We start from the raw sequence: 20647 nt of genomic DNA, 5'->3' as shown, positions 1-20647 counted from the left end.
ATAGTTTCACAGAATCCTTATTTTCTACTAATTTATACAGAGTGTTATAATATACAGAGTGTCTCAGATCATTCTTCCGTCTACCCTTTTTATTTCCGCGTGCGTGCGTGTGTGCGTGCGTGCGTGCATGCGTGTGTGCGTGCTCTAATTTTATTTAGAATTTTAAGCAAAATACTTACAGAATTCAGGAATTCTCAGGAAATTTGTTTACAAGATTTTGATAAACTGAATAAGAATGAACAAAAGTTTTATAAGTAAATTACATTGATTAAAAAATACACATGATAAGGAATGATGTATAGAAATAATTTTTGATCTCTTGATATTTTAATTTTTTAAATAGAAATATACTTCTTGGAAAATTAAATGCTAAACGTCAAAGAAGACAAGAAAGAAAAGCAAAAGAAATGCAAGGTAATATTACTTGGAAGAATCAAAGTAGCATATCACCTTTTACTGTTACATCAGGTTCATCGGGTAATTTGTCAAATGGTGCACTTGCTACAGTTGGTGTCAATAGAAGTGCTTCTAGCAGTTCGATGTACAAAAATAAAAAGAAAAAGAGCGAACAAGATTTAAAGCGTAAATTAACTAAGGATGATATTAGTCTACCTTCTAATTTTAGGTACAGATTAAAATTTTATTATACTAGTTTGATCAAAAAGTTTCCGGAATTCATTCAGAAAATTCAAAATACAAGTTTATTCATCAAAAGTGATATTGTCCCCTTCAAAGTACTTTCCAGCGACTGCAACGCACTTATGCCAGCGCTTGATCCAACTCTCGAAACATTTCTGGAACTCTATTATTGGTATAGCCATCAGAGCCGTCTTCGATTTTTCCATTACCTCCTTTCGGCTGTTAAAACGCGTTCCCCGCAGGTTTTTTGACTCGATCGAACAGAAAAAAATCGCAGGGAGCCATATCGGGTGAATTCGATGGCTGTTGGATGGTATTCGTTGTTGCAAACTCGTTGTTGCAAATTCAACTCCATTTTTAAAACTGTAAAAAATCGAAAACACGCGCAGAGGTAGATGTACTCAAGACGGCGTAATTTTTACAAATGTCAAGTTATGGCGATAAAATTTGATGGAAATGTCAATGATAGATGTGGCAACCTAGCCAAAAAAAAAGAACTCAAATCAGCTGACTCAGAGCATCACCTGGTGGTCTCTTCCGGAAACTTTTTGATCAAGCTGGTATATAATATGTCCATTAATTATATATAATAATTATATATATATATATATATATATATATATATATATAATATATATATGTGTGTGTGTGTGTGTGTGTGTGTGTGTGTAAACATACATTTGTTTACAGACATGTGGCACATTTAGGATGGGATGTAAATAATAAAGGTCTGGAATTAGATTCTGTAGATTTACAATTACAACAATTTTTTAATAATGCTGGTGTTTCGGAATATGAACTTCAAGATAAAGGCACTCGGAAGTTTATTTATGATTTCATTGAAAGAAATGGAGGTATGAGTGCAGTGCAGGAAGATATTCGGCCATTGATCAATGCAAAAAATAGTAATCAACCTCCAGCACTACCAGAGAGGCAGGAATATCCTCCACCTATTCCAGCACGAACAATACCTGTGAGTTTGATCCATAGACATTTGTATATTAACTATAACCGCCTTCTCACGGAGAGATTACAATTCGTATAGGTTGCGATCAAGTTGAGAAACTCAAGCATTATTTAGTACTGCATGCGTTATTGGCTGTATTTAGTAGAAAAGGTAGCTTTGCAATTGTTCTAAAATTCTTTAATATTTCTTTTATATGCTCTTAGTTCCTTATTGGATCTAAATGTATAAACTAATTATATTCAAGAATTTTACTACAATTGCGAAGCTGCTTTTTCTATTGAAAGTAGTTATTGTCGTACACGTTAAGGTCATTTGACTTTGTCGAGCCCAAGATTCTGGTTCTGTCAATAAACGCGGTATATATACTAATATATACACATACATACACTAGACTGACAAGAAAAAAAAAATTTTTTTAATCGACTTCAGCTCAAAAGCTTCCATTTCATGCCAAAAGAACACCTCTAAATTTTTATTAATAAATATTAAGATTTAAAGGTCCTTAGTGAATGATTCTTAAAATTTTGATTTTCCTTAATACATGTTTGATTTCATGCAAAAATGATTTAATCCAGATTTTAAATGTAGCACTGTATGTTTTTTTTTGTCGCTGAACACGATGCAATAATTTATTTAGCTCTACGATATACGCCTTAAGAAATATAGCTCGATTAATGTGGAAAAATGACCAACTCATTTTATTTTCTAATAAGCTTTTTTATCGTCAAATTGAGGCATTTGATTTGTGTAACTCGTCAACAGATTAAAAATCTATTAAATAATAGAGTTAATATTTTGAAAAATTAAAAAAAAATGGAATAAAAATTTTGATTATAATCAAATACGGCTTAAGTTTTTTGTATTTCTACTAAGAATATTAGAGAATTTTTTTATAAAAAAATATCAATCTTGACGAAAACCGATTTTGTTTACTTCAATCAAATTTCTCGAGTAGAAACAAAAATTTTAATTTTTTTCATATTTTTTTCTAATACAGAATTTCAAGACGAACAATTTGATGTGATTAGTTTTTGTTTTTCAATACTGTAAACAGGAGTTATGTATAATTAAACATTTACGAAATAAAATAAATTGAAAATATTTAAAAAATTTTTTCTAGGAAACTAATGGAGATAAAAATAAAAAAAATAACTGAATACATATTTTAATTTGAGAAATATATTGTAGTACGAGGGCAAGTAAATAAGTTTTTAGAAAAACATAGTAAAACACATTTTTTTGATCGATACATTTTTATTTCTCAACATAGTCTCCTTTCAGCTTGATACATTTGATCCAACGATTCTCCAACTTTTTTAAGCCGTCCGAATAGATTTGTCCAACCCTTCAAAATAAGTCTCTGTTTCGGTGATGAGCTGCTCTCTGGTGATGAATCTTTCCTCCGAACCATTTTTTCAGGTTTGGAAACAGGAAATAATCATAGAGGGCTAAATCTGGCGAATATGCTGGATGGGGAAGCAATTCGTAGCGGAATTCGTTGAATTTGACCATCGGTTCCGGGTACGTGTGAATCCGTGCATTGTCATGGAAGAGCACTTTCTTCTTCGCCAAATAGGGACGTTTTTTCTTTAAAATGTTGAAACGTCCAATAAAGCTGCGTAGTAATCACCATTGAGCGCCATTTTGCTTCGACGGAAGGTAATCGATATGAATTATACCGCGTGCATCCCAAAAAACTGTGGCTCATCACCTTTCCGGCCGTCTTCGCCTTCTTCGGAGCTGATTCACTCGGTGAAGTCCATTATTTTGACTGTTCCTTCGTCTCGGGTGTGAAGTAATGGATCCATATTTCGTCCACAGTAATGAATCGACGCAGAAATTCATCTGGATTACGTTGAAACATCTCCAAACATTGTTTTGAAATCGTCATACAGTCGCGCTTATCCACAGTGAGATCCACAGTGAGCAAACCCATCTTGTCGATAGCTTTTTCATACCCAATTATTCGTGCAAAATTGAAATTATTGTGCCATGTGATATGCCTGTGGCCTCAACAAGCTCGCGCACTTTCATTCGTCGATCAGTCAAAACAATATCGTGGACTTTATCGATGATTTCTGGCGTAGCAGTCTCAATTGGACGTCCCGAACGAGATGCATCACATGTGGATGTACGATCACGTTTAAATTCATTCACCCAATTGTATCCAGTCACAAACACTGGTGCAGATGTGCATTATCTTGGCTTTCTTGATTTCTTTCATGTGTAGATGTTTGATCACTGCACGAAACTCAGTTTTTTTCATTTTACAAAAAATACAAAGGTTGTTCGTTTTAATCGTCTACAGAAATGAAACCACGCGATAAATTCCGCTCAAAATTTGACAATAATCAGCTGAAAGATGCTATTTGTCAAAAAATAATGTGACATGACACTGCGTGCCCTCTGACAGATTTTCTAAGAACTTATTGACTTGCTATTTCCCTCGTATATTTAAAAAAAATCAGTAAAATAATCAACAGAGGTCGGTGACGAAAGCCGATTTAGCATGGAATGCCCTATATATACAAGATGTTTCAGAAATAGTTGGTCAAACTTTAAGAACATATTCCACTCATTGTAAAGGTGAAAAAAGTCATATAAACAAACAATGGGTCCGAAAAGCTTTTTTTTCAAGTTATAAGCATTTTTTTATTTTATACTTATACCTGTATTTTATTTCATACTTATATCTACATTTTATTTTATACTTGTATCTATTTTTTATTTTATATTTATATTTATATTTTTATTTTTATTACAGAAATTGCTGCAAATGATTGCCTTCTGCATCAATGCATGCTTCATATCGATTTAAATTTCGTTCAAAAATTCTCGGAGCATTTCGTATTTTTACACACGCAGCGATAATATGAAGGAAATCATTTCCAGCAATTTCTGTAATGAAAATATAGATATAAATATAAAATATAAAATAGATACAAGTATAAAATAAAATATAGATATAAATATAAAATATAGGTATAAGTATAAAATAAAAAAATATTTATAACTTAGAAAAGAAGCGTTTCCAAATCTATGTTCATATGACTTTTTTTCATCCTGACAATGAGTGGAATATGCTTAAAGTTTGGCCAATTATTTCTGAAATGTATATATAATATATATATGTGTATATATATATATATATATATATATGTGTGTGCGCGCACGCATGTGTGTGTGTACGAGATCTGATAAAAAAAATAAACGAACTTTTTGAATTACTCGACAATGAAGCGTTCTAGCGACGTGCGGTTTGCAATATTACAATCATTATAATGATTTCTTCTGAGTAACTGGCTTTTTTAAAATTGTTTATTCTCATTTAGTTTCAGAATTATTGCTATTTGAGTGCAACGTGTTTTAGTGTTCGTGGCAATTTTTGCCTCGAAATGAATTTTTACAATTTTTGCCTTAAATTCAAACAACCGTTAGTACTACGATGGCGTTTTGAAAAGATTGCAGGAAAAAATTCACAAAAAGAAACTACAATTGTGGCGAAACAACTCATGGTTCCTTCACCATGACAATGCGCCTGTCCTCTCAGTCTTGTCAATTCGTAAGTTTTGTGCAAAAATCAGATGACTGTCCTCCCCCAGTCTCCCCAGACCTTGCTCCCTGCGACTTTTTCTTGTTTCCAAAATACAAATTCAGTTCGAAGCGAAAATCGCCACGAACACTAAAAGACGTTGCACTCAAGTAGCAATAACTCTGAAACTAAACGAGACGTAAACAATTTTAAAAAACATCAGTTACTCGGAAGATTATAACGATTGTAGTGCTGCACATCACACGTTAGGACGCTCCATTGCCAAGTATTAATTCAAAAAGTTCGCTTATTTTTTTATCAGACCTCGAACATATATATATATGTTACACTATTACATTTATATATATATACAGAGTATATCATTTTAATTGATATTAAAATCGTATTGAAATATCTTTTATTCATGGAAGGATTATATGGTGTGTGCAGTTGGACAGTGTCTCTTTTTAAATCTTTGCCCTCTCCATTTATGAACTGTTCATAAGGTGCAAGGACTATCAACTGTGAAACGCGGAACGTAGGGCAATTATATATATTTATAAGATTGTACTTAGATGTCATAACTGTCATAAGTCAATCCGAGGACTATATTAGCATCTTAGGATATTATTTAAAACAGTTTTAAATAAAAACGAACTATGAATACCGTTCCATGTTTAGCATTTCAGTTTCTCCTTATGAACAGTTCAGAGAAGGCAGAGATAAAAAAAAACATTGTCCAACTGCACACACCATGTCATTCTTTCCACTATGGTCTTACCTCGCCCTCCACTTGCATTGGCGGTTGATCGAACAAATTTGATTATTTTCATAAATTAATATCTCATTAATTATTTCGAAAATTGCAAAATGGTAGAGGATTTTTCGACTCATGTCAGTTTAGTCCGCTCTATATACACAAAAGTGTTTTGCCAAAAACTGCAGGAATTTACTCCTGTATATATACAGTGATGGCAAAAAGCCCCGGAACGGTCAAATATTTCGAAAACCATCGGTATTTAAAAAAAACGCTGAAACACATGAAACGATTTTTCAAAAAATCTATCTTTTGAGGAGGGTTAAGATCCCCCACCCCTAAGGGGGCACGTGGGGCACGAGGGGGGTCGAAAATCTTAAATGGCAATATAGGTCGAGTGGGGGCTCATTTGAAAGGTCTTCTCAAGATGAATCCAAAACACTCCGCATAGAGCGCTGCGTTCACTTTTGGCGGGAAAATGCAATTTTGAAAATTTTTTAGTCAGAAATATTAAAAAAGTTTAGTGTTTCGATAATCACCGAAACACGTGAAATGATTTTTCAAAAAATCTATCTTGATGGTGTAGTAAAATCCAAAACACTAAGCATTGAAAACATTACAATCATTTTTCGCAGATTGTAATCGTATCTGTTATATGAAAAACGGTTCTCGCAAGTGAAAATGACTTTCGCGACCTATAAGTTTCTTGGTTTACCAAGAATAGTAAAAGCTGGTTTTGTTCCGACACTATAGGTATTGACACAAACTACTTACAAATTGTACTTTATTTTTAATTCAAATTGTAAAATCATTATTTTATAATAATTTTGCATTTATTTAAAAATGCCACTAAGTATTACCGACCGAATTACAATCCTTAGAATGCGCGGTTTTGGTGACCAAATTCGATCTTACGAAGCAGTCGCAAATTTGTTTAATAACATCTATCCGGAGCACTATCCAATTTCTAAGTCTACTGTTTATCGCACAGTTTCGCAATTTGAAAGAACAGGTTCTGTTGAAGACCCCGATTTGGAAGACCAAAAACTGCTAGCAACGACGATACAGCATTAGAAGTTCTTCAGAGTGTTATTGAAAATCCAAATAAACCTCCGTTTAAAATTGCGCAGGAATGCGACATTAGTCGAAAATCTGTGACAAATATCTTAAGAAAACATCATTATCATCGGTATAAAATAAAACTCGTGCAGGAATTATCAGAAGATGATTATGACAGGAGAGTTGAGTATTGCGATGAAATGATAACGCGTGTTCAGAATAATCGTCAGTTTTTATATTGGGTTTGTTTTTTCGACGAGGCTACTTTTGAATTAAACGGATCTGTAAACCGACAAAATTGTAGATATTGCTCAGATAGCAATCCGCGTTGGATGAGAGATTCTCATACTCAGAATCCTCAAAAAGTAAACGTTTGGGCTGGAATATTGGGTGATCGTATCATAGGGCCATTCTTTATTGATGGAAACATTAATTCAGAAAACTACGTTCGCCTTTTGACTGCTCAAATCGTACCATGTCTACAAAACATAACAGGAGATGCATTTGAAAATGTTTGGTTTCAGCAGGATGGTGCACCAGCTCATTATGCCACGACAACGCGTAATTTTCTAAATCAAACATTTATTAATAAATGGATTGGTAGAAGAGGTCAAATTGAATGGCCACCAAGATCTCCAGATTTAACGCCACTAGATTTCTTTTACTGGGGTTATCTAAAAAGCAAGGTCTACGAAACAAAACCAGCGAATCTTGACGAATTAAAGGCTCGAATTGTTGAAGTGTCGAATTTAATTACGCCAGAAATGCTTCAAAACGTAAGGGAGAGTACGTACAATCGATTAGCACACTGTCAAGAGGTTAATGGATATCAATTTGAGCATTTGTTGCATTAATTATTGCACGCAAAGTGAGAGGCAAGGGGACTCACTTAAATCAAGCACCCCGAAGAGATGTAAATCTGATCGTGCAACCTCCACGTGGTACATCTCGCGTAATGCTGATGCCGGCAGTAGTTCCGACCCATATTACCATTATAAGATTTTACTACACCATCAAGATAGATTTTTTGAAAAATCGTTTCACGTGTTCCGGTGATTATCGAAACACTAAACTTTTTTAATGTTTCTGACTAAAAAATTTTCAAAATTGCATTTTCCCGCCAAAAGTGAACGCAGCGCCCTCTATGCGGAGTGTTTTGGATTCGTCTTGAGAAGACCTTTCAAATGAGCCCCCACTCGACCTATGTTGCCATTTAAGATTTTCGACCCCCCTCGTGCCCCACGTGCCCCCTTAGGGGTGGGGGGTCTTAACCCACCTCAAAAGATAGATTTTTTTGAAAAATCGTTTCACGTGTTTCAGCGTTTTTTTTAAATACCGATGGTTTTCGAAATATTTGAGCGTTCCGGGACTTTTTGCCATCACTGTATATATATATATATATATATATATTTTTTTTTTTAGATATATACGTATATATGTGGGGCATTCTCCGTGAAGCGGACTCTCTCTCTCCCCTGCCCAGAACAGTTTTGAAAAAAATGAGGTTTGCGATAACTCAAATTAAAGCTTGTGATAACTACTTTCAAAAACCGTCTGGCTTTTTTCTGAATTCAAAATGGCGTATCCAAGATGGCGGTCGATTTCACAATAGTCTTAACAAAATTCAATTAATTTGCCAACCTACTCAGCAATGCATTACGGTGGAAAACGATCCGATCTGAAGTTATCACGTTTGGGTAGAGTAACCACCAGGTAAGTGTAGATTTGATCTTGACTCCATTTTCAAAGTTAAATGACCCCGCATCAATCTTATGGGAAAATGTCTTTCTGTAGATGTGGCTAATTTTTGAATATGTTGTAGTTCTCTTCATTCTGAACAAATGTCTCAATGAGCACAACTTGCTTCTATGAGCCGTTCCGTGTTGTAAGCCTTGAAAGGTCCAATTTTATATTATTACTGGACCTTTCAAGATTTATAGCTCGGAAACAGCTCATAGGATCAAGTTGTGCCCATTGAGCCATTTTATTTTCCACCGTAATGCATTGCTGAGTAAATGGTTGGCGAATTAATCGAATTTTCTAAGGCTACTGTGAAATCGGCCGCCATCTTGAATACGCCATTTTGAATTCAGAAAAAAGCCAAGCTTTTAAAAGTAGTTGTCACAAGCTTTAATTTGAGCCGTCGCAGACCTCATTTTTTTCAAAACTGTTCTGACAGGAGGGAGAGTCCGCTTCACGGAAAATGTCTCAATGTAAAATGTACACATATATATATATATATACAGGATGCCTCGAAATTTTTTTGCCAAGCGCTCTTGTGTAGATAGAGCGGACTAAATTAAGTCGAAAAGTTCTCTACCATTTTTAATTTTCGCAATAGTTAACAAGATATTAATTACTAAAAATCGCTGAATATTGGTTTTCAATAATTTTTTACTGAAATACAATACTATCAACTTTACAGAAAAAGCGAGAGACAAAAATTGTTTATTTTCTTTTCATATAAAGTTATGAGAATTTTTTCAGAATTTTTTATAATATCGTATTTTCTCATGTTGGTAAAAATAGTTACCAATATACAGGGTGAGGCATTTAAAATAGATCATCTACATAACTCGTTTGCTTTTAACAATAGAAGGAAAAATGTCAAACAAAGATTGCATGGTTTCAAGGGGGACATATTTTGGTCCGTTTTAAATGCCTCACCCTGTATAAGAAAATGCAGTACTAAAAAGTCAATAAAAAATTCTGAAAAAATTCTTAGAGTTCTGTAAGAACTCAGAAAAATAAATAATTTTTGTCTTTTGCAGTTTTTCTGTTAAGTTGATAGTAATTGAGAAAAATATTGAAAATCAATATTCGACAATTTTTAGTAATTAATGTTTAGTAATCTTGTTAACTATTGCGAAAATTGCAAAATGGTAGAGGACTTTTCGACTCACAAGGGGGACCCAGGTCGACAGTGTCGGAGATTTTGATGCGCTTTTTACAGGCTATTATTGAGCGAAAAAGAAACGATATGTGTCAGGCCGTTTTACTTATCGGCCCATAGTTTTGAAGAAATCGATTTTTTAAATAATTATTGTAATAATTTGAAAAACGAGCTGTATTGGAAAATATCAATATCTTTATAAATTTCATTTTATTTCACCGAATGTTAAAGATAAAATTACACTTGGGTGGATGATTTTGAATCTTGGATAATGATTGCTGAACGCAGCAAATAGACCGCGCGCTAGTCAAAATGTTGCTCACTTCAGTAAGCATTTGACTCGCGCGCGCAGCTATTCTCCGAACTGAAGAAATATTTCAATAAAATTTACCAATATGGGAAACGATAAAAAATGTTTATGAAATCGCATATGCTAATAAGAGTGAAAATGCGATTATTGGTCTGGACATGAAAAAAGAACATCTTTGTCGCTCTCAAAACAAGATATAAACTGATACAGTACGTTTTTCAAATTATCACAATAATTATATAAAAAATCGATTTTTTCGAAACTAGAAGCCAATAGCTGAAACGGCTGGATATGTATCGTGTTACGTCCCAAGGTCCAACCGTTGGTAATTGATACCTGGACAAACCGAGGACCAATGGCGGGTAACAAATCGAGAGTTGCGCGTCCTTTCGGTTAAGAAGAAACCTACGATAATCCCTTCATGAATCTTGCTGGTGGTTCGGTCCGTGCGGGACACGCGGCTCAGTCTGGACTCCGGTTGGTCAGGCTCCTTGTAGGCTCGATGATTAGCCGGCGCTGATTCCGCTCGTTCACACACGCGATCTCCAAGTTAAATGATAAACGTATACGCGCGGCGGCGTTTATTGTAAAAGGAGAGGTTTCGTCAAATATTATTATATATACGTACTTATAATTGCTCAAAAGTAATTAGTGTATTTTATAACTTCTGCAGTTGCTACACACATATCCAGACTTATGTTATAACTAATAATTAGATGCGGTTAACTAGGAAGGTTAAATAAGATGTACCTATGATTAGATTGGATTGCTCACGCGAGTAGAATTTAGAAATTAAACTAGAAATCACGATACTCTGGAAGAGACCGTTTCTCTTCGACCAGACCTGACCCCGGGAGGTTTTGAACTAACTCCTTAAAACACTCGCTGCTCGCGAGAGAGAGCAAGTCCCGTTTTTAGAACCCGAACGCTTTCAGGAAAAAGGTGCCCCTCCATGCTGGTAGGGCGCGTGAGGTGGGGAGAAGATGTCAGGGGCGGTCCCTGCAGTTCTAGTGCCCCGTCGGTTATTGAAGTAAGGAAAAATTTGTAATTTGGCCAGGGACATTCCTGGACAAGTTTTATAAGTACCGCTGACGTGACAATCGTTCATTTTTCGTTCAAGAAAACAACAGCCTGTAAAAAGCACATCAAAATCCTCAACACTGTCACCTGGTATTCTCCTTGTCAATTTAGTTCGCTCTATCCATATAGAATGAATCACCGATGGCAGTGGTGAAGGTAGAAACACGAGTAAGAGGCAGATAAATGGATGCAAAAATAATCAAGGGAGAATGGAGCCGCCGTTTATTGGAGTGAGTACGAGATATATGGTAGTAGAAGCGTGATGGAATACGGTGGAATATACGGTGTTACACACACACTAATATTGTACCACGCTAGTATTGTGTGTATGTACATATACACACATGCACATTTGTAGAAGTTGAGCTATAAATGACAGAACCAATCACAGAAAAGAAACACTATCCGCATCACTCTCCCTTGATTCTCTCTGAATGGATAACTTTTTTTTTCTGTTTACCAAAGCCTGATACGTTAGCAAGTACTGCTCAACTGGATCAACAGCAACCAATCAGACTTTAGTAAACAGAAGAAAAACGTTCATCCACTTATTTCTCTCACTCTACTCTATAGTCCCTAGAAAAACAGAGTCTGACCATCGGCCCATGTTTTCGATTGGTTCATGTTAGCTTGCCCTCACTATGGCAGCACGAATCACGATGTAAGGAAATGGCACGCTTATTAAAAAACTTGTAGACATGAAATAACGCAAAATATTCTTTATTGATTTTATATTGTAGGATGCTTTCCAGCAAATCAGACACAATCAGACATTGTGACACAGTAAATTGTTTCATCCTTGTTTCAACGTAGGCAAGCAACAACAATGTAATGACTGTTGCTTCACTGTGTTACACTGTGTCCTTGCTAGAAAGCACCCATAATCATAAGAAAATGTTATAATTGTAAAGAAATAATATAATCATGAAGAAATATAATGTTTAATAAAAATATAAAATTTCAAGTGAAAACACAGTTTGAAATAAAATTTCTAACAATACGGCCAGTATCAAATATGTTCCGCATACACCTTCGTAAAGGAAGGGCGCCGATGACAGATCATAAAATTATCGCAAATAATAACAAATAACGCAATAATTAAATAATATAATAATATTAGGTGTACAACTTTGCTTCCGCCGTTTTCCTATAGATGACTTTAGCGATAATTGGTGGTCGAAATAAATAGATCATAGACGTCATACAATAAACTTGGGCATCTGTCACAACATAACTCCATAGAAACATTAGTCGATTTGTGTCTGCTTCATAAAGTTATTCTCGAAAATGTCAGTTTACGAGCCAAATTCTCATCATTTGCGGGAGGTTTTAATTTTCTGCTTCAATATGAAGAAATCTGCGGCTGAGGCTCATCGAATGTTCTTAAATATTATACTTATGGTAAGGCCGCTATTAATGAAAGAACGTGTCGTGAGTGGTTTCAACGCTTCAAGAACGGTGATTTTGACGTCGAAGACCGGCATAGCGGTGGAAGAGAGAAGGTTTTCGAAGATGTAGAATTGGAGGCATTACTTGATCAAGACTCGTGTCAAAATTAAGAAGAATTGGCACGATCATTGGGAGTGACTCAACAAGCCATTTCAAAACGCCTCAAAGTCATGGGAATGATTCAGAAGCAAGGAAATTGGGTAGGAAACCGTACGAGTTGAAGCCGAGAGATGTTGAACGGCGTTGTTTGCTTGTGAACAGTTGCTTGAAAGGCAAAGACCGAAGGGATTTCTACATCGCATTGTGACTGGGAACGAAAAATGGGTTCATTATGATAACCCCAAGCGTAGAAAATCATGGGGAGTTCCCGGCCATGCTTCCACGTCGGCCAAACCGAATATTCACAGCTCCAAGGTCATGCTCTGTATTTGGTAGGACTAGCTCGGCATAGTGTATTATGAGCTGTTAAAACTGACTGAAACAATCACAGGCGATTAGTATCGAATACAATTGATGCGTTTGAGCCAAGCATTAAAAGACAAACGGCCTCAATACAACGAGAGACACGATAAAGTGATTTTGCAGTATAACAATGCTCGATCCCATGTTGCGAAAGTCAAGACATACTTGGAAACGTTGAAATGGAAAGTCCTACCCCACCCGTCGTATTCTCCAGACGTTGCTCCCTCTGACTATCACTTGTTTCGATCATTGGCACACGGCCTGGCTGACCAGCACTTCCGATTTTATGAAGAAGTAAAAAATTGGATTGATTCGTGAATCGCCTCAAAAGATGATCAATTTTTTCGACGCGGGATTCATACACTGCCCGAAAGATGGGAGAAAATAGTGGCCAGCGATGGATAATACTTTCATCATAAATATATCATAAATATATAACCAGTTTTTTACAATAAAGCCTCGAATTTCGGCGGAAGCAAAGTTGTACACTTAATACACAAATAATAATAAATAAAATAATATCCCAATAATACAATAATTAAATAGTAATAATAAAAATAATATCCTAATAATACAATAATTAAATCGGTGTAATATATTGAGCGATCATAAAGAAGAGCCGGTATAAATAAAATTGGTATGACGATAAAAACGAAATGTGAAATCAAAACAAAAAAGTTCGACAAGCTTAACAAAAATTAGGGATGACGCAATGACATCCAAGCTAGAGACAAGACAAACATTTCCGTTTAGTCTCGTCACAAAACTAATTCCTAAATACGAAAGGGTAAGCACTAAGGACATATCCTTATTACTTTTATCTGACATTTTGAGGCCAGGGCAGCGATCATATAATTTCGAGCGAAAAGTTTGATTTTTCATAATTCCGCTCATTCAGATTCGCGTGAACTTGTTCGAGCGATCATGTATGAAGGATTTGTGAAAAATAAAATCACTAAACATGTCACATGTAAATAAAGATGTATTTAATTTTTACGATACATTATGTTTATATACACAATTACCGGAATTTAGATAATATTTTATTTATACATGTATTAAATGATATCAAATGATCGCTAATAAACTACAGTAATAATATTCCATTTGCCTTTATGTATAATATTGGGAGTTTGCATTAAATTTTCAAGAGATGGCGTAACTAGTATTATCACATCGAACCATATTGTTGTTACCTTCATGTTCAAAGCACCATCATGTGGCTATAGTTTTCAGTATATGTCATTTTGCCGAAGTGTAAACAACATTATTTTTCTGAGTATTGAATATGTCGAATTTTGTGGCAACAAAACGTAATTTGCGGGAAGCTTTGCTTTTTGCTTCCTTTTGAAGAAAAGTGCTGCTGAAAGTCAACGAATGCTGTCGGAAGCTTGGTGATTATACTCCATCGATTTCAACATGTGAGTACTAGTTTTGACGCTATAAAAAAAGGTAATTTTGACATGGAAAACAAGAAACGTTCAGGCCAGCCGAAAAAGTTTGAAAATGAGGAAGTGGAAGCTTTACTCGAGGTCGATCAAGACCCGAATCAAACGCAAGAAGAACTTGCAAAATCATTAAATGTTGATCGATCAACGATTTCCAAACATTTGAAGGCCATTGGAATGATTCAAAAGCAAGGAAATTATGTGCCGTACGAGTTGAAACCGAAGGATGTCAAAAGGCGCAAAATAACCTGTGAATTGTTGCTTCAAAGACATATAATAGAAGAAAAAATTTTTTGCATCGTACCGTGACGGGTAATGAAAAATGGATACGCTATGAAAATCCGAAGCGCAAAAAATCACGGTGCAGGCCAGGCGAACCATCAACATCGACAGCAAAGCCGAATATTCATGGCGCCAAGCTCATGCTCTGCATTTGGTGGGATCATCTGGGTGTAGTGTATTATGAGCTGCTCCAACGAAACCATCACTGAGGAACGTTACCAACAACAATTGATGCAATTGAGCTGAGCAGTAAAGCAAAAACAGTCAGATTACGCGAAAAGACATGACAAAGTGATTTTCCAGCACGACAACGCTCAGCCACATGCGAAACCGGTCAAGAAAACGTTAGAAGCGCTTAACTAGGATGTCCTATCACCCGCCGTATTCTCTAGATATTGCTCCTTTCGATTACCACCTATTTCGATCGATGACTCATGGCCTGTCTGAACAGCGCTTCCATTTTTATGAAAATACCAAAAAATGAGTCGATTCGTGGATTACCTCAAAAGATGTGTCGTTCTTTCGAGGTGAAATCCACCTATTACCAAAAAGATGCGATGAAAAAAAGCGATGGACAATATTTTGATCAATTTGTAATCATTTTTTCATAATAAATTTATTTTTACCAAAAAATCTCTTAAAATTAATGCACACTCCCAATATATAAATATTATATGTATTCATAACTTGAAAATCCGTTTGATTTAAGAGTTTGAATAAGATTAAATCGTGTTCATATAATAAATCAAAATAGTAAGTATTAATTCTGACACTCTGCACTAGAACTCCTTAAAATTTTAACATTGTTTTTATTTTTCAATATCAAATGCCGCTCAAACTTATGTGTTATATGAACTAAAGTAGTTCATATAACACATATAAGATATAGGTATTACTGGATTACTGCATCATAGGCCTAGTTTCCACCGAGAGTTTAAATCGGATCAGAATGTAAGAACCAACTAACTATAGTCGAGCATTCTCCTGTCGTTCGACTGTGACAGGGGAATACTCGACTAGTTGGTTGGTTCTTATATTCTGATTCGGTTTAAACTTTCGGTGGAAACTAGACCATTTCCCTATATTTTCACCTTTCCGCTCATAAATTTTATGGCTAACAAGTTCATGCGAAAAATTTCATGTTCCGCAGTTTGAAAGTTATGATTGCCCGGTTCTCGTGAAAGTTTTCACTTTTCACGATTCCGTCCTAGGGGAAAATTACATGCTCGATACCCAGACTCTATTTTTCTAAGGACTCTATTCTACTCGTGTTTCTATCTCCATTACTGCCATTGGCGATTCACTGAATCCATTCTATATGTCGATGGCTCTTAACACTTAGTAAAAAATTTCGGGACATCTTGTTGTATTACGTCCGACGGCATAACAAGGAAGGCGTGAGTATCACTAATAATACACACTAATTATCCGGTTATGAGTCTATCGTATATTTGTATCATTGACTTTTCTTTGCTCGTTACAAAAGATAGCTAAATAGATTTAAGGGTCCTCTACATAGACGGTCGTGGAGTCTTAAATCACAGGAAACCAACCAATCACAATCAATTATAAGAAGATCAAATATAAGAATACTCGATTAAAAATCCTCTACATAGAAGTCGTAGACGGTCTTAAGTCGTAGGAAACTGACTAATTCTAATCGAATATTCTCCTTATATTTGATTATGATTGGTTTCCTACGACTTAAGACTCCACGATCGTCTATGACTTCTATGTAGAGGACCCTTTAGAATTGGCCAGTTTCCTATGACTTAAGGCTCCATGATTAAGGACCCTTTACTGCTTCCTTCTCACTCAGTATCTCTCCACGCTCTCGCACGCCATTTCTCGTCGCGCTTCATACAACACCTGTATATACTAGGGCTTCAAGATTGATTCGGAATTAAAGCTATTCGTTTATCCGAATTAATGTGATGCTTCAAATTCGAGTTATCCGGAGATTCGAATTTTCTAAGATATCCGAATCTGAATAGTAGATCTGAATAGTAAAAGTCGAATTCAGATTCGGTTTTGGATTCGTAGCAAACGTATAGCGAATTCGATTGGATGCATTAATGTGGACTGAGTGCATATTGAAGTCATTATACATTTATTTAATCTGAGTATAAAAGTAAAATACAAATATTTCTTTTATTAGTCTTATATTACACATCTTTGTTATTATAATACTATTTTAAGATTGAAAGATCTGTTCTTAATATTTATATTTATAAACAATATTAAATCTCATAGGACGTATACTACATGGGCTGAAAAGTCCCGGGATTTTTCAATAGGTGGCGCCACTAGAAAATGAACATGACTCATTTCGAGAGGTTCATCTGTCACTAGTTTATGTATGAAGTTTCATGACATTTCGTTCGTTCGTTTACAAGATACAGTCGTTTAAGTGGCGTTACTTTCGCCTTCGTAAAAAAAATGGAAAAACAGGAATATCGCATCTTGATCAAACATTGTTTTTTGATGGGAAAAACTTCTGAACAATCATTGAAATGGTTGCAGAAATGTTAACCCACATCTGCTCCTTCAAGAACAACAGTTTATCGGTGGTTTAGTGAATTTAAAATGGGTCGTACCGAAGACGCACTTCGTTCTGGAAGGCCAAAAGAGGCTACGAATGCGGAAATCGCAAAGCAAGTGCATCGAATCGTTTTGAGTGATCGTAAAGTGAAATTGCGCGAGTTAACTAAGGCCGTGGGCATCTCAAAAGAACGGGCGGGATACATTTTGCACGATGTTTTGGAGATGAAAAAGCTATCGGCACGATGGGTGCCGCGTTTGCTGACCATCGACCAAAAACAGCAGCGCGTTGATGATTCAACGGTCGGTTTGGCGTTGTTGCAGCGTAATCGAGCGGACTTTTTTCGACGTTTTGTGACGTGGGTCCGTTACCATACGCCTGAGTCCAATAGGCAGTCTGCAGAGTGGCTGAAAAGCCACGAAAGTCGACCAAAGCGGCCAAAAGACCAACTCGGCCGGAAAGGTTATGGCTTCCATTTTTTTGGCATGGCATAATCTTCATCGATTACCTGCAGAAGGGAAGAACAAGTTACGGGAGAGTATTATGCAGCGTTATTGGACAAACTGAACGACGAAATAAAGAAAAAACGGCCCCATATGGCGAAGAAAAAAGTTCTGTACCATCACGATAACGCACCGTCACACATGTTCTTGAAAGCGATGGTCAAATTGGACCAATTACGATTCGAATTGGTTGCTCACCCACCGTATTCTCCAGACTTGGCCCCCAGCGACTATTATCTGTTCTCAAACCTCAAGCGGTGGCTCCAGGGAAAGAGATTCACATCGAATGAGGAAGTCATCGCGGAAACCGAGGCGTATTTCGAAGGCCTGGACGTTTCGTACTACAGAAAGGACATCGAAATGTTGGAAAATCGCTGTACCAAGTGTATCGCCCTCGAAGGCAACTATATTAAGGAATAAATATAACTTTACCCAAAAAACGTTTGTTTTTATTAAAAATTCCGGGACTTTTCAGTCCATGTAGTATGTGAAAAACAAATGCTTTAAACGTCTAGCTGGATTTTAAGTGCTTGTATAATTCTGTGTGAATCTATATTTATATTTTTTAATTTTATTTTTCTTCAAATATATGTGAATCAAAATTCAGTTTTTATTTAAAAGGTAACTTACGTTAAAATTCATTAAATACATCGATGTTTTCTTTCTTTCTGGACATGGATCTAAATTCGGAGCCAAATTCAGATCCGCGGATCCGAATAATTCGGATATCCGGATTACCCGAATAATACGGTTTTGAATTCTCGGATCGGAATCGATTTCGGATATCTAGATATCCGAATACTTCGAAGCCCTAATATGAACGTCCATATCGAGCCATATTTAATATTAGTTCTGTACTTCCAGCTGTTATGCAACGGCGGCACCATAAAAATATATGAGAGTTTAAAAGCTTTGTCTGTTGTCCGTATTCATAGTCAGGCCTTATATTTAAATTTAAGGCTTCCTTAATTTATTTTCAGATGTTCTACGAATTATTTTATTGGCTACTGAGCATTTAAAGATAAATTTAAAGAAGTCTTAAGTATAAGGTCTGACTACGAATATGGGCATATGTTGTAAAATGATAGAAATTAAGACCAGCGCGTTGTATAAACTGGTTCTAATTACAAGTACACCATAAGTGTGTTCCACTTAAACCCGAGGAGCATCCGGATGAGAATCTGAACGTGCCCTAACATTCGTAATTCGCAAGTATCATTTCATTCTTGCTATCCTCAAATATTAAACAAGGATGAAATGAAGTATTGCGAATGTAGTGAAACATATCCTATATTATTATTATTACTTGCATTATAACCTGGGTAGAGTCTCTAGAAAAAGAATCTGGCCATGCCCTACAAGTTTTTTAATAAGCATACCATTTCCTTACATTGTGATTTGTGCTGTCATAATGAGGGCAAGCTAACATGAACCAATCGTTGGCTCCAATCGGTCAAAAACATGGGCCGATGGCCCGACTGTTTTTCTAGATTTTTCTAAACCTGGGGAGCTTCGGGTGGAGACTTCGCGAGAATCTGAACGCACTCTAAAATTAGGATTACATTAGAGAGTTTTGCAATCGTGTATTCATATATGGTGGACATTAAAATTACGTTATTTAATGGAAATCGAACTGCGCATGCGCTATGTTCCAAAATTTACTACCAGTACTGAAAATCTATAGTATATACATGACGTAAACTATAATTTTGTAGTACTAGCAATAAATTTTGGAACACAACCTAAATAATGTGATTTTGCGTACATTGTATCTGGATACAGAGTATTACAAAAATTCCTTATTCTCTTTGAGGAAAATTTTACTCAATATAATATAAGTACATATACATTACGTATTCAGAGTGTCTTAAAAATAAGGTAAGAACCGCATTGGGGACGTAGGATGGATCAAGGGGAATCAAAAAATCTGATACCATTTTACTCGACAGTGGCGGCGGTGACCGTACATTGGCTTATACGTTTTCTTTTTTAATTCGAAAACTACAGCGAATATCTCAAAATGATATGAGATTTTTTTGTTCCCCTTGATCAATTCTACGCCCCCAATGCGGCTCCTACCTTATTTCTGAGACACCTGTATATTTCGAGTAAAATTTGCCTCGGAGAGAACATTTTGGAATGTATCTGAAAATATTACATGATATTTTCAGATCACGTGGTGAAGACTCACTGATAATATGCATATGTTTGTATAGTATGACATGTAATAATGTTAATCACGGAGTAATAAGAAGGAGACCAAACTCGAGGTCTGATAATGAGTTCGAAACACGGTGTCGGAAAACATAGAAAATCGGGCCGATGTGATTTTAATGCCATTATATGTCATCTACAATACATAGAGTAAGAAGTAAGAATAAGAAATTGATCAATCACAGTCGATTATTCTTCTCACATTCGACTGTGATTGGTCAATTTCTTACTCTTATTTCTTACTTCGTGTATATAGATGATACATTATGTCTTGCGGGAAAAGTTGGAAGTATTGACTGTCACGTGGTCACAGGTCACATGTATGTATGTACACGCATCGGCAGAAATGGTGTTCCCTGGCGTTTTGCGCGCGGCGCTACACACTCGTACCGAAGCGCACATGTACGTGTTACTGGAAATTTATAAATGCATGCAAAGCTATTACAATGAGTTTTAAAATTACACGTAATGTTATAATTATGCACAAAAATTTTTTACAGTATTAAAAAT

The 20647-nt window shown here is 35.8% G+C and overlaps 1 protein-coding gene across 4 annotated transcripts in view; it reads left to right on the top strand.

Annotated features, from left to right (window-relative positions):
* LOC105147867 (actin nucleation-promoting factor WAS) overlaps positions 1–20647 on the top strand; it is a 36319-nt gene that overhangs the window by 3398 nt on the left and 12274 nt on the right. For 2 of the 4 annotated variants that reach the window (XM_011059180.2, XM_087405247.1), the window contains 2 exons: positions 344–625; positions 1330–1612. In XM_011059180.2, coding sequence (XP_011057482.1) covers positions 344–625; positions 1330–1612 — 565 coding nt within the window. The remainder of the gene's footprint in view (positions 1–343; positions 626–1329; positions 1613–20647) is intronic. The other 2 variants (XM_011059182.2, XM_011059181.2) reach the window with 2 other exon arrangements.

Source organism: Acromyrmex echinatior, chromosome 1 (assembly GCF_024713525.1).
Source record: "Acromyrmex echinatior isolate Ae372 chromosome 1, ASM2471352v2, whole genome shotgun sequence".
NCBI lineage: Eukaryota > Metazoa > Arthropoda > Insecta > Hymenoptera > Formicidae > Acromyrmex > Acromyrmex echinatior.
Note: the sequence above shows the minus strand (reverse complement) of the source record. Positions and strands in the feature narration are given on the sequence as shown.